At 52.6% G+C, this 13,661-nt stretch overlaps 1 protein-coding gene across 1 annotated transcript; it reads right to left on the reverse strand.

The window, feature by feature from the left end:
* Window positions 1-88: 88 nt before the first annotated feature.
* Window positions 89-11,669, reverse strand: LOC119096645 (stromal membrane-associated protein 1-like). The gene is made up of 10 exons (XM_037219545.1): window positions 11,591-11,669; window positions 10,902-11,042; window positions 9,763-9,896; window positions 7,406-7,573; window positions 4,987-5,224; window positions 4,156-4,247; window positions 3,562-3,730; window positions 2,987-3,183; window positions 1,379-1,489; window positions 89-811 (listed from the first exon to the last, which is right to left on the reverse strand). Exons 2-10 carry the CDS (start codon window positions 11,023-11,025, stop codon window positions 692-694), a joined length of 1,353 nt encoding a protein of 450 aa, XP_037075440.1. The 5' UTR covers window positions 11,026-11,042; window positions 11,591-11,669; the 3' UTR covers window positions 89-691.
* Between the last annotated feature and the right edge of the window lie 1,992 nt (window positions 11,670-13,661).

Genomic DNA, 13,661 nt, shown 5'->3' on the forward strand with positions numbered 1-13,661 from the left:
GAAATATTGTTCTGTAAGACGCAATCGAATACCGCTCTGATACAACGCAGCGCCTGGCGCTCTCCAACCAACAAGAGCTCGAGACGGCCAACACAGCGGCGCCTGGGGTTGTACGCCGGTTCGGTTTATTGGAAAGTCGCAGAGAGCTGGTCCCAGCGTGGCTGGCCGGTCGGCGCCGGTGGTCACGACCTGGCCCGACCGCGAGCTGGGGAGCGGCGCTCAAGAATAAATACTATGACCCGCGCCGCCCCGACGGAACGTTAACACCCGCGGCCCGCGTCGGGCGCCGGACCGTGACGTCACGCCCCAGCCGCGCTGTCGCTGTCACGGACGGCCGCGGCGGTCCACAATCACGGCGCGTCGGAGCGCGAGGCGGCGCACCACGTGCCCCGCGCGCCCGGGTCGGACGCAGCGACGATATTGTACTTCCGAGCGCCGCCGGAGACAGGACCGGACACTGGCAGCGGTGCCGGCGCGGCTACGACCGTCCCGCTCCCTCAGCGAGAGCGACACGCGGCGGCGCCGCCGCCGACACTCGGAATAAAACCCGCCACGACACCGGCACCGACACGTCTACCCACAATTGCGGAATAACTGATGCGCTGTCGGGCAGGCCCGGTACTGGCCCGACCCGCCCGCGGCCGCCGCCCACTGACTGGGCCACCAGTTGATACCCTAGCGGCCCGGCTCGTTACTGCCAGAGCGGCCCGCTGAGCGGGGCGCCGCTGCCCAGCGGAGCGTAGGACGTGGGCGTGCCGCCCAGCGGCATCTGCTGGTGTCCCATTGTCATGCCGGCCATCTGCTGGTGCAGCTGGAAGCAGAAGTTGTGTCAGATGTACGTTTGCTCCTGCCGGTGGGCGCACGATATTTTGCGTCAAGTTTATGTTGCGACGGCTTGGTTGGGTGCATAATCCCATTCCAGCCGATCTCTGACAATCAGTTCCTCCCAGTCGTCCTGCTAGTGACCGTCAGTCGTGCTGCACTGCCCACCAAGACACGTTTGTAGCGTCCAGATGTCTACTCCATGCACTACATATTAGCGCAGTTGATGCTTTTACGAGCTCTATCAGCCTTTAGGGAGTCCGTGGTAAGGTGCTAGTATAAAGTAAGGTAGTTAGTATAAAAACACTTCAGTGTATCACTTGAAAATCTTTGAGCCGTGGTCCGACGATTTTTCCCAGAGCATGCGACCTTGGCGTCCCCATTTCAATGAATCTCAAGTCGAGGGAAAATCATGTAAATGATGTCAACAAGCTTTGAAAGAAAAGCCCGCCACCCGAGGATCGCACCTGTGCGCGCATGCGCATCACGCGTCTCGACACGATCTGCGACGCGTCGGTGCGTCTGGCAGGTGCGTCCGAGCGGACCAGCCACTCACCTGCGGGTACCCGTTCTGCGGTAGATTGGCAGGCGGCATGGCTGGCATCGACTGGTTGTGGCTGTAAGCGCCCGGCCCCGCCATGTATGGTTGCTGCTGCTGCTGCTGCTGCTGCAAAAGGGACGAGTGGTCTCGGTGCTAGGCTGGAGTCTAGGTTTCCCTTCACGCTTCTTTTGAAATCTCGAGGAAACCTTTTCTCGAGGTCCCGAGTGAATAGCACGATTTTTGGCTGTTAAGCTCACCAAGAGAGCTGATTTGCCAGCGTATGATACGTCCTTATCTTTATCGAGGCGATACGTTGTTTTGTTTTTGCTTTTTGTTTTATTGGGGGTCATCACGGGTTTTTCCTGAATATTACTACGATGTTTCCAAATCCTGAATTTGAGTTGACGGAGGTTCATCTATTTGTACATGACAGGACAAGTGAATTCAATTTCGGCCCAAGGGTGGGCTGTGCTTATGTTCGAAATGCAGCGCATTTATCGCAGGTGTGGGAGATTGTAAAGGAGGGCGAAACGGACGCCCGCTCGAAGCTGGGAACTATTTAACCCCACTCCCACATTGAAAATGATCATCATAAATATCATGGCTTTTCATAAGAAACCACCTGGAAGCCAATTTTGCTCTCATTCCCAACTCTGAACAGACTCCACCACCGCCGGTGGATCAGTGCTCTACCGCACCACTCCATCTGCGAGAGTTAGCTTTGTTCTTCATAGCCACTGGTCTCAAAACCACAGTGCTAGTTCTGTTCAGATGCAGCGCCGGTCTAGGCAGTCAAATGCACACTTCAAAGCGGGACAAAAATCAGACGCCACACACGAACGCAGACCAAAATATAAGTCGCCCGTGGACACCGTCCATATCGATGTGGGACACTCATACTGCTGAGACGGGAGACATCTGGACAGCTGGCACCCAAGCGAAAGAAAAGCTAACCTGACCAAAACAAGCTTCAGGGTAAGGGCGGGGACTTCCCACATTCTGGGGCTATGTGTCTGCATGCACTTGCCTCGTATACATACAATGCACTACCATTACACCCGTAAAGATGTTGGTCCGTGCATTGATGTCCAGACGATGTATCACACAACCACAAAACAAACAAAACACCATATATCGATCAATACTGGGAATTTTAGTGATTCATGATCAAGTCTGACCTTTGGATTTCGATTGGTCTTGACTTTGACCTCACACATTACAGATAACTGCAGATATGAACTCCCTGCCACACAGCACCCCTCAAAACCGGTATCCCACGAACCTCCAAGACACCGAGAAAAAAAAACTTTGACACCGGACCAAAGTTCAATATGGCGGCGGCCGCCACCTTGGATTATGAAAAAATGCTGAAAGTTGCACATCACGCAACTAAGCTAAGCTGGATCTCCTGGCCACATAGAACATACTTCTGTAAAAAGTTTGCGGTAGCCGACATTGCATGGTCTCATGTAGGAAGTCTAAGGATGGTAACACGACCATATTGACAACAGCTATTTGAGGACGATTGGTTCATTTTGATAAAAAGCAGCCTACGTTTTTTTTTCTCCTTCGAACGACACTAAACGCACGCTCGATGCGCACTGACGCCGCTCCGTCGCCCACCTGATACGGAGCCGCGTGGAAGGCGCCGACTTGTGGCTGAAACTGCTGCGGCTGCTGCTGCGGCGCCGGGTATCCCATGCTGAAGCTCTGGGCGGCGGGGTAGCCGACCGGCGCTTGCTGCTGCTGCTGCTGCTGGGGGAACCCTACTCCAGAGCTGGCGGGCGGCATGCCGGCATATGCTCCGAGGACACCGCCGCCTGTTGGCGGCGCAGTGTGCTTATTAAGTATCGTGGTGGTTATAGACACGTGCAGCTTGTTTGGCAATAATCGACGCCAAGTGCAGTGCAAGGTTGTTGCCGCAATAACGCTGGTAACATGCACAGCCAACGAAAACTGAACCCATAACAATCCGTGACGAACAGGCTCTGGACCAAAGCGTAACACATCACGCCGTTCGCGCCTCGCTGCACGTTCGTCACGCCCAGCGCACCGACCGCAGAGCAACGCGCCGCCCGAGCAGCCGCCGACGAGCGGGCGTCTCCGAACCGTCGCCACCTGCGCGAACACGCCCACTGGCCGGAGACGCATTTGTCTCTCAACGGCGGAGGGGACAGAACGAGGCGGAGGCACGCTACCTGGCGGCGCGGCGCCGGCGGCCGACTGGCCGTACAGCGCCAGGATAGAGTCCCGCGACATGACCTTGGCGGCGGCGCCGCCGGCGGCCGACTCGGCCGGCTGGCTGAAGAAGCTGGCCTCCTCCGAGAGCAGCTGCAAGTCGCCGCCGGACGGAGCGGCCGCCGGCGGCTGCGGCGCGACCCCAGGTGTGAGAACGGACCTCAGCCGCACGGCCGGGGATGTTAACAGGCCGGCGGGCGATCCGTCCGCTTCAGTTTGACGACCAGACCCCACCTTTCCCGCCATAATTTCGACTTTGTCTTGTCAACGCTGAAATAACTTACGACTTCAAGATACGTTTGGTCAATAACCTATATTTCAACTGCGGGTTGAGGCACAGCTACCTGCATGACAATAACCTGACAGCAATACCGCCGATAAGGATCTTAACGCAAAGGTGCGGCAAAGTAAGTCGCTAAAATTGTATAAGCGCGGCAAAGTAACTCGCTGTATTTCATATAGCTGTTGGGCCCCATCATGCATCACATTGTTGCAATGTCATTCATGCAACACCAGGCGCGGGCGACGGGCGGATGTGACACAGCAACACTCACCGCGGGCGCAGCAGCCGGTGCGGCGCTCAGGAAGTCGCCGAAGGGGTCGGCCGAGCCACCCCCATCGTCCGCCGGAGCAGGAGATGGCGTGTCTGCGACAGAGGCTGGGCATCAGCGGAGGTAGCGGCGGCCCGACGCTGCGGGCCAGCTGACAACGCGGTCCACACTACATGGGACGGCAGACAGAGCGCGACTCACACTGCATGGGACGACAGACAGGGCGCCACTCACACAGGCAGGGGACGGCAGACAGGGCGCCACTCACACAGGCAGGGGACGGCAGATAGGGCGCCACTCACACAGGCAGGGGACGGCAGACAGGGCGCCACTCACACAGGCAGGGGACGGCAGACAGGGCGCCACTCACACAGGCAGGGGACGGCAGACAGGGCGCCACTCACACAGACATGGGACGGCAGACAGGGCGCCACTCACACAGGCAGGGGACGGCAGACAGGGCGCCACTCACACAGACATGGGACGGCAGACAGGGCGCCACTCACACAGACATGGGACGGCAGACAGGGCGCCACTCACACAGACGGGGGACGGCAGACAGGGCGCCACTCACACAGACATGGGACGGCAGACAGGGCGCCACTCACACAGGCAGGGGACGGCAGACAGGGCGCCACTCACACAGACGGGGGACGGCAGACAGGGCGCCACTCACACAGACGGGGGAAAGCGCACAGGGCGCGTGTCACAATGCCACTCTCCCACACACCGAGGCGGTCTCCAGCCGGACGGGACGGACGAGTCACGCCCACTGACTGCAATCGCGTCCAATGTCGTCCGCACAGGATGTACGGGTCGTCAAAATGAGCATACCTAGCCCGAGCAGATCCGCGGCGGCACTGGCAGCGGCGGCTGGTCGAGCAACCGCCGGCGTCTCCTTGGTCTTGACCTCCTTGGCCTGAGGGGCGGCGGTGACCGCGGAAGAGGCCACGGGAGAGGGCGCCGCCAGCGGCTTGGTCAGCAGCGGCGCCGGACTCTCCACCCGGCCGCGCGAGCCCTTCCTGTGCTTTTGGTCCCTGATCATGGCGTCAATCTCAGCGTCCCAGTTCACCTGCAAAGGACTTCGGGCTCAGCGGTCGCCTTGATCCGCACTTGTGTATAGGAAAATCAATGACACGGAGAGTGAACGCAGACATGCGCTGCACAGAGCAGTAACACACAACATGAAACGTCTACGGTATGTTTACATATACATATATATATATATATATATATATATATATATATATATATATATCGGCATCTCTTAGCAGAATATCTTCTTCGGAGCACGTTTAATTAATAACGACCGCTGACTCCGCACTGATGGGCTTTTTTCGATCGAATGATCTGCGTCATTCCAGTTCCTGGCTTTTGTTTTAGCAGCATCGCCCCGATAAAAGAACTTTCCCGAAAAATCACTCATATGTTCGTCAATCAGTACATTCTTACAATTCGAAATCCTATCTCATAGTCGGAGAAAGAATGGCACGAAAATTGACGCAAGAAATAAGTTTTGAGTTTTTAAGGACTAAAACTGTTCATCACTATCTTGAGAACATCTTATACTACGGAAACGACACCCAAAGTAAGACCAAGTTGAAGTAAGACAAAATCCTACTGTCACTTTAATACACATAAAATGCACCCATAATAACAACAATACACACACACATTGCCACAAGTACATCTATGGTACCAACCGCCCATCACCTAATAACTCAAGGGTTGTACAAGGCTTTGCTTAGGGCTGGAGAATTCCTTACTAAAAACGTTTCCCCAAATTTGATTGGGTCTTATGTCATTGTACGTCTGAAGCATGCCAATGTTCTCCGTCAGTTGTTGTCGTGCCAATGTCCTGTCATGTCCGTGTAGTGTGTGCTCTGGGAGTGCCCTGTGACGTAAGTGCATTGTCAGGCGTCGTAAGAGTGCTATTGTGGTTACGCCGATGTAAGTAATGGGACGAAATTTGCAGCCTTCCCGGTTACATCTGAATTGATATAAAAAACTGGTCCGCTTTAGTTAATCCGGTTTGTCTGAGCTGTCTATCGTAGGAAAGTTGGAGATTTCCCCATTGCAAAATAAATGACAATGTCTCTTTTGTGACCTGATTGATTCAGGCCAATTCCTAACGCGATCCTGTCCAATCAGGGCAATGCTTAAACCCACGTCTGAGGAATGGCCGTATGACACTAATTTTGTGGCATCGAGGACGCTCACTGTCAGCACTTAAACACCATCTGATGTTAGTCTGCTTCTGGTATACCGTCGTTCTAAGTCGTTCTTCTCGTCAATCAACAGTCACGTCAAGAAAGGGCATTATATTTTGCAAACGTAGTTCTTTTGTGAATTTTAAACCAGATTGCCATTCAAAGATATTTTTGAGACGTCCTAGTTGGTCAGTGTCCCTGACCGCCGCAAAATTATCGTCCGCATAGCGATAGTAAATGTCCGACCTTATGTCGTCATTTTGTAGTGTGTCGGCTGCTGCATGTCCCGTAAAGAAAATGGCGAATAAAGGCCCAAGAAGAGAGCCCATCGCAACATCCTTAACTTGGGGGGCCTGATGGATGAGTGTATTACCAAACTAGGGGCGTATTTTATACGTAACAAAGTAACAATAAGATTTTGTTTTACTTCGATTTGGTCTTACTTCAGCTGACTTCTCCGTACTTAAAGATGTTCTCAAGATAGTGATGCACCTCAAAACTTATTTCTCGTGCCATTCATACTTCTCCGATGATGAGATCTCGAAACGTAAGAATGCCCAGACTGGCGAATATGTGCGTGCCTTTGTACGAACTATCTTTTATCTTAACGATACTGTTCTTCGAAAAGCCCCGAAAAGAAAAAAAAAGAACAATTCGAACAATGTATAAAAAAGCTCGTCAATGCGGAGTCAGCAGTTGTTTTTAATTAAAAATGCATGCGTGTATATATATATATATATATATAATTTATTTGTTTTCATTAAACAACGGCATAGCGTCACATGATTACCTTGGGCCAACAACACACACTTCAAATTATCGAGTAATATCTCGTCTATGCAAGACGAATGTAAAAAAGTAGCCATCCGGGGCGACACGGCTCTGCAGAGCACCTATGCGAAAGCGTCATACCCTGTCCCAGCTCAGTGCGCACCACCCAACGGACCGCCAGCTGTGACAATGCCAACGCCTGGCGAGACACGGAGAACGCCCCCGTCATGAGTAGGCGGCGGGGGGAGGGGGGGAGGCGGGCGAATACCGACCTTGGGTAGCCGGGGCGGCACCCACTCGCGCGCCGTGTACTTGTTGTGCTCGTACTTGGCGCGGATGAACGACTCGAGCGCCGAGTCCGTCTGCGGCCGGCGGAAGTTGTCCGGCAGGTTGGCCTCGTACACGGCGCGCGCCCGGCTGTTGCCCATCTGCTGGAGCGCCTGCGGCAGCGCCAGGTCCCGCTCAGGGGGGCGAGAGGCTCCTCGGACGTGGGACGAGGGGGACAGAGCGCTCCCGGCCGCTGCTCGGCGAGCGGCGGACTGGTGACGGTTGGGCGGATCAGCACGACTGCGCAGAACTTCAGCGGACCGTTGTGTTGAAAGGCTGAGACGTTGCGAGATGTAAGGATGTAAGGCCAATGGTGAAGGGGCGCACTTGCGCACAACTGAATCATCATTTGAAGCAACACTGGTGACTTGGATAAACAGTGGTTTTCCGAACAACATCCACACGTGACTAACGTCTGTTTTGACTGCACTTGAGCTACAACTTAACATAGCTGCATAAAGACAGCTGTAATCTGCCAAATCATTCAAGAATGCTAACAATCTGTTGAAGGATAGGAAAATTGTACACATGGCGTCCATCCCCATTTCACGTGAAAAACAAATCGATGCCTCTCACCTCCAAAAAAGGTGCCAGATTGGCACAGAGCTACACACGTATGCCACGTGACCGTGTGGAAAGCCTAATGTTTTACTCCGACCATACGAGACTACAGGGGGACAGGGGGTCACTTGGAGGGAGGGAGGGGGAGGGATAGAGATGGAGCTGACCTAGATAGCTCCACCTAGTTCGCAGAAGCCGAGGGCTGCTTAGCATTTGGCCCGGGTTCGGCCGGACGTACCCAATTAAGTTCACGCGAAATATGTCACCAGACAGCATCATCGTTGACAACCCGTGCCAGAACCCAGCAAACTGCGCCAAAGTGCCGGACGCCCGGCGGGTCCGCGTGCCACGAGCCGTCATTAGAAACGCAAGCTGGCCCAGCACAGCGTCCGCAATTTGACACCGCGTCTGCTGTCTGCTGGCGGGGGCCGCGCTCCGAGCAGCGACCACGACCGTCACACCCCCACAGCTGCGCTGTACCGGGAGAGTGGCCCGAGGTCGACGCACGGGCGGATGGCGGCTCGGAGGCGATGTGGCGCATCAGGGGCGCTGTTCGGGCAACAGGTGGGCGCGGGGTCACGGCGTAACAACACGCTAGGAAAGGAGTTTATTGTGACAACACCTACACGTGTTCGGGCACGGCGCCGGCATACCGGTCGTCGAGGATCGAACCTGGGTAGGGCATGTCCCTGCATGGCCGCTTGCGTGGCATTCATCGGGATGGGTGGACAGCGGTTGAGTATGGGGATTGGTTTCTACATCTAAACGGCGCGTCACTGCCCCCCCCCCCCCCCCCCCTACAGTGTCACTGGCACTGCACCTACAGCAACGATTATAGCGGACTCCGTTTCTAGTGAGGAGCTAGCGGAACGCGGTAGAAAACGAGAAAAATGAAGAACTTGAGGCGGCCGCGAAAGACTTCGGGCATGAAAAGAACAAAACGGAACAAGATGTAATGGTCTTCAGTAGGTCCTAAGGGCTGATTGCTGCTGCATTGCAAATTGAGCACGGATTGTGATGTTTAAGCTAATTGAGATGCATTCATCTCCAGCATTTGACTCACAACTACATGGCGTGATGTCACAATAACATGGCGTTATGTTTCTCGAAGTGTCAAACACAACGTTCATAATAGGAACAAATGAAGTATGTGCACCTGTAGCGAGTTTTAATGCTTACGTGAGGCATTCAACATATCCCTCACACCTCATCAAAGTGCGTGATTGTCCATGATATTGTGCAGGCACCTGCCTATAAAACTAATTTTACCGATTTATCTCAATAAATTTTTTACAAAATATTTTCCACAAGCGAGTTTTGTACTAGTCCTTTGCCTCACATAGCTTTTTACAAAAATCCTGACACCACCACCCAGTACAGCAAGTCCAGCATAATAGGTAACTGGCTGAAATATTATGGTGTACCATGCAATGCTGTGGCATGACCAGCCTGTGCCAGCCTGAACCTCTCATAAACAATGGTCAGTTGACTGCCTGACCAGCAAAATAATCCAGTTACGATTCAAAAGCGCCATTTCATCGTTGTTGATCAACAACAACAATCCACATTGTCTACAACACTGGCTGTCAGGTGTTCAGTGCTCGACTGACTGAACAGCTGGAACAGTCTTAACATAACAAATAACCAAGATCCCATCTATCCAATACAACAAAGAGCGACAGCAGCAAGCATGATGGGCGCCGGCTGCTCCATGACCAAGCCTCCACCACGATCCACTCACCACTGCCTGCTCTGGCTTCCATGTGTCCAGGTTGACCGACTTGACCTTGGAGATGTGCACGCCCAGGTTCCTGTGGATGCCTGCGCACCGAATGCAGAGGAAGACGCCAAGGTTCCAGGAGGCCCAGCGAGGACCTGCGGGACACAGCAGCCATGTGACGGTCAGCGCAGAGGAGTAGCTGAGGGTCACTAATTCTGAGGAGAACTGATTATGCTGCGGAGGGTCATTAATTTATACTAAATCTGCATTTATCTTTTAGAAAATGTGTCATGATGGGATCAGACTTGCAGGCTTCATTTTGGTGGAACCAATCACAAATCCAAATCAAAGTGAACAGAGTCGAAGCTTAATGTACTCCAGCATGACTGTGGAAAATGGGAATGAGATCCAAATCTTCTGCTGCATGGTTTGAATTGCCCCACAACCTTATGCCTATTTTGTGAGTCAGGTACTTTAAAGGCAGAAGCTAATCTATCCTGATTATGCTGCAACCTATTCAGACCAATTCAAAATCCGATTCAGTTACACATTCAGTGTAGCTGGCACAATCTGAGTCTGAATCTGGCCAAAGCAGAACTCATTCCACACTAAAAGTTTAGTTGCCTGAGTCACACACAACTAGGGCAGGGACCATTGCAATAAATCTTGGTTAAGGTCCGTCAAGGTCAGGGAGGGGATCTGTGGGGCCCCCAGATCCTAGGGAGACATCACCTGGGGGGAAAAACCCAGGAACAATCAGTCATGACTGTGGACAGGCAGGCTGATTTTGAGCAGAAGAAAAAGACTCCTAGTTCATATCCATAATGTTTGTGGACATCCCAGTGGCATTCAAAACAGCATGACTAGCTGTTACAGGCACAAAATGACCATTGATGCCTGTGTGCCCTCGTGCCTCAAATCATCATCAACCTGGCCGTAGCACTGTTTTCTGGCCAAGAGACATGATGGGAACAACTGGAGCATGACATGAATGAGGACCATCTACCTCACTGATGAGCATATGGCAGCTGACAGGCACCTGTTAAGTGATGTTACCACACTACATGCATTACGATCATGATAACGTGCTTTCCTGGCATGTGGCTTGCAAGTAAAATAGACAACATCATCAATATCTACCTGGACTACAATGACCTCACCTTTGGCATCACAGTCAACACAGTACTTGTTGTCATCATCCTTCAGCATTCCTGTGAGTATGGCCAAACATTTCTCCTGGACTATCTTCTGTTTCTCTGCTGCCAATCTATTACTGCCATTCATGATTTCCCTGTAATGTCCTAGGGGTAAAATTCATTAGGATCATTCAGTATACCCATTAAAATATAAACGACGGCATGACTGAGTGACATCACAACATACGAAATATGTCACAGACTTTTAATAGACCGCCTCTGCTAAAGCAAAAGCCGGCAACATTGGAGCAGCCATACTGTCAACTAACATTGTGTGAGTCATCATTATCAGCCACTTCTATTGGTTGTGGCAATTGATGTTTATCAAATAAACAATGTATATGCTAACACATTTGTTTATGATGTGGTTTCGATATCACACATCATATGCTACTAACAAAGTGATGGATAGATTAGGCCAGTCAGCAGCAGGCTTGAAGGAATAAGCATTTTGGCCACTTCACATTAAAAGTCATATACACTATGTCTAGTTTATTGGTTGTGCCCCCACCCCATTTACCCACAGGCCACTTCATCTGTAACTGGGCACTACTTTAGGACCAACAACAATAGGTTACAATCATATGATTATCTTGAAAACTAGACAATATGATATTTGAGGGATACTGTTTAGAAAATCATGCTGTTCATACCCTAAATCCACTCATACATTGCACACATGAGAAATAGCGGCGTCGGTCGCGAAGCCCCGCTTTTGCACCACTAGTGCTGTTGGTAGATGTGCTGCGCATCTCTCAAGTGGTCTGGGTTCGTCAACACAAGTGCCAGCTGATGATGACGTCAAAGCCCAGCGAATACTTATTTATCCTTTACTGCGCCATGTTGTTGATAACCGCCGTTGGGACACCAAACAATTGCCGCGTTTCCAAAGCGACTAACTGTTCATGGAGGGTTGAGATTTACGAAGTCGCCTCGTGGTGTAGCCGTGGCCGACTCGGGGGCACTTATCGCCACACGGCCCCTGTTTGGGCACCATGGCCCCTGACCGACACAGGGGCCCCTCATTGTGTCAGATACCCTGCACATTAACAAATCGCGGGGCACCGACCTTGTTCCTGCTTGCGAAATAGGCCTCAGGGACTAAGACGGACATGGGAGCCGACTATTTGGCTCCGTGTCGGGGCCCTTTATAAAGGGGACAGCAAACCACAATAAGAGGGCCTTTAGACACCCTCGACTGACATTTCAGGTCAGGTCTTTCAGGTGGGGGCTGTGCCGAGTCCAATCGGGTCATTGATCTTGAGTCCTGAGGGGCCCTCCGGCCGGCCCCTCTTCGGACTTCTTCATACAAAGCCCGTGACCGACTAGCGGTCACAAGCCAATACCTGAACCCTGTTATGCACTTTGGGCCCCTGACCGCCACAACCGCCACACAATCCAAGGATCCAGACCAAGGTAAATCGTGGTCACCAGTCCTGCTCCCGCTTGGGCAATGGGCAACCCGGGTTCAGACAGAGGGGAAATCAGCTGTTCAGGTGCAGGACCTCGTAATGATGCTTCAGGTCACGAATCTACGGGCTGCGATTCTTTGCGTGACCCACAGCAGTCCTTCGCGCCCTTACGCCCTCCAACCGGGCCCTTGATAGTTGGTTCCGTTGGGCCCCTTTCCGGGTCTAATTAAACACTGCCCTCGGTTGGCTAGGGGTCCCCTGCAAGCACAGGGCCGTCTGTTAGGCGCTGTGGATCCCTCGCAGATACACGGGCTCCGAACAGTGCAATTCACGGGCTCTGGCCTTATAGCTGATTGGGAAATGAGCCCTCAGACCCGTACCGATACGGAGCGGACAGCGCGGCGCTGATGGTATCTAACCGACGTATCTACCCATATCTGCTTAGGGTGTCCGTGATCGACGCAAAGGTCCCTCTGACTGTCATTTGAGGGTCGTTCCGCAGGCCAGGGCCCCTGAATAAGACTCCGAACTGTCCTTCCTGCTCCCAGGCCCTCCAATCGACCCCTTGATCGTCGGGTCCAGTGGGCACTCAAGGCTCTTCGTGCCCCCTCGAACACTACCTCTGGCTGACATGAAGCTCTTGCCGGCACGGGACCCTGTTAGGCGCTGTGGGGCCCCGACTTTTGTCAATCGCTGGCTCCGGCTTTGACCCTGTATGGGGAAATGGCCCCCAAACCCATGCCAACACGGAATACACTGTACGTTACTGGTGACGTCTGGCCGGCATGTACGCCGTTATCGACTGAGGGGCCTGATCAGCGCGCAGAGCCCTCTGGCTGGTATTGGATTGCCTTTGCCGTTTGTTTGATATCCTAGCAACGTCACAGATACCATGCAATAAAGAGTACAGAAACCCAGCTCGTTTGCTAATGACGTCATCATTAGCTGGCACATGTATGTACGAACGACACTTCCTTGAGAAGACAGGCCACAATCATCAACAGAACTGGCGGGGAGAACAGGCAGATCCTTGACGAGCATATCACTGATATACGAAAAAATATGAATGGGCTAACGATATCAACAGCATTATTTTCTGAAACGACACACATGAAATAACATTTTGTCGAGTTTTCAAGAAAATCATAACATTGCAAACCATTTTTGATACATGAAAAGTAACATCTGATTGGAGAGTACCCATTTCTACACTTAACGCTTAGCGCGTCACATGCTATGACAGATTCAACAGTCTGGTCTTTTCAGAGGCTGCATGAGCATGCTATCCAGCAGTGGCCAGTAGAAAGACACC

The sequence above is a fragment of the Pollicipes pollicipes genome, unplaced genomic scaffold (genome assembly GCF_011947565.3).
Source record: "Pollicipes pollicipes isolate AB1234 unplaced genomic scaffold, Ppol_2.1 Scaffold_4295;HRSCAF=5057_pilon_pilon_pilon, whole genome shotgun sequence".
NCBI classification, from domain to species: domain Eukaryota; kingdom Metazoa; phylum Arthropoda; class Thecostraca; order Pollicipedomorpha; family Pollicipedidae; genus Pollicipes; species Pollicipes pollicipes.

Coding starts and splice junctions, on each gene's coding strand:
- LOC119096645 (XM_037219545.1), bottom strand. CDS start 11,025: ATGAATGGCAGTAATAGATTGGCAGCAGAGAAACAGAAGATAGTCCAG. Junction 7,574..9,762: donor GGAAGCCAGAGCAGGCAGTG/GTGAGTGGATCG, acceptor GCGCTGCCGCAG/GCGCTCCAGCAGATGGGCAA. Junction 812..1,378: donor CGCAGAACGGGTACCCGCAG/GTGAGTGGCTGG, acceptor TTCTGCTTCCAG/CTGCACCAGCAGATGGCCGG.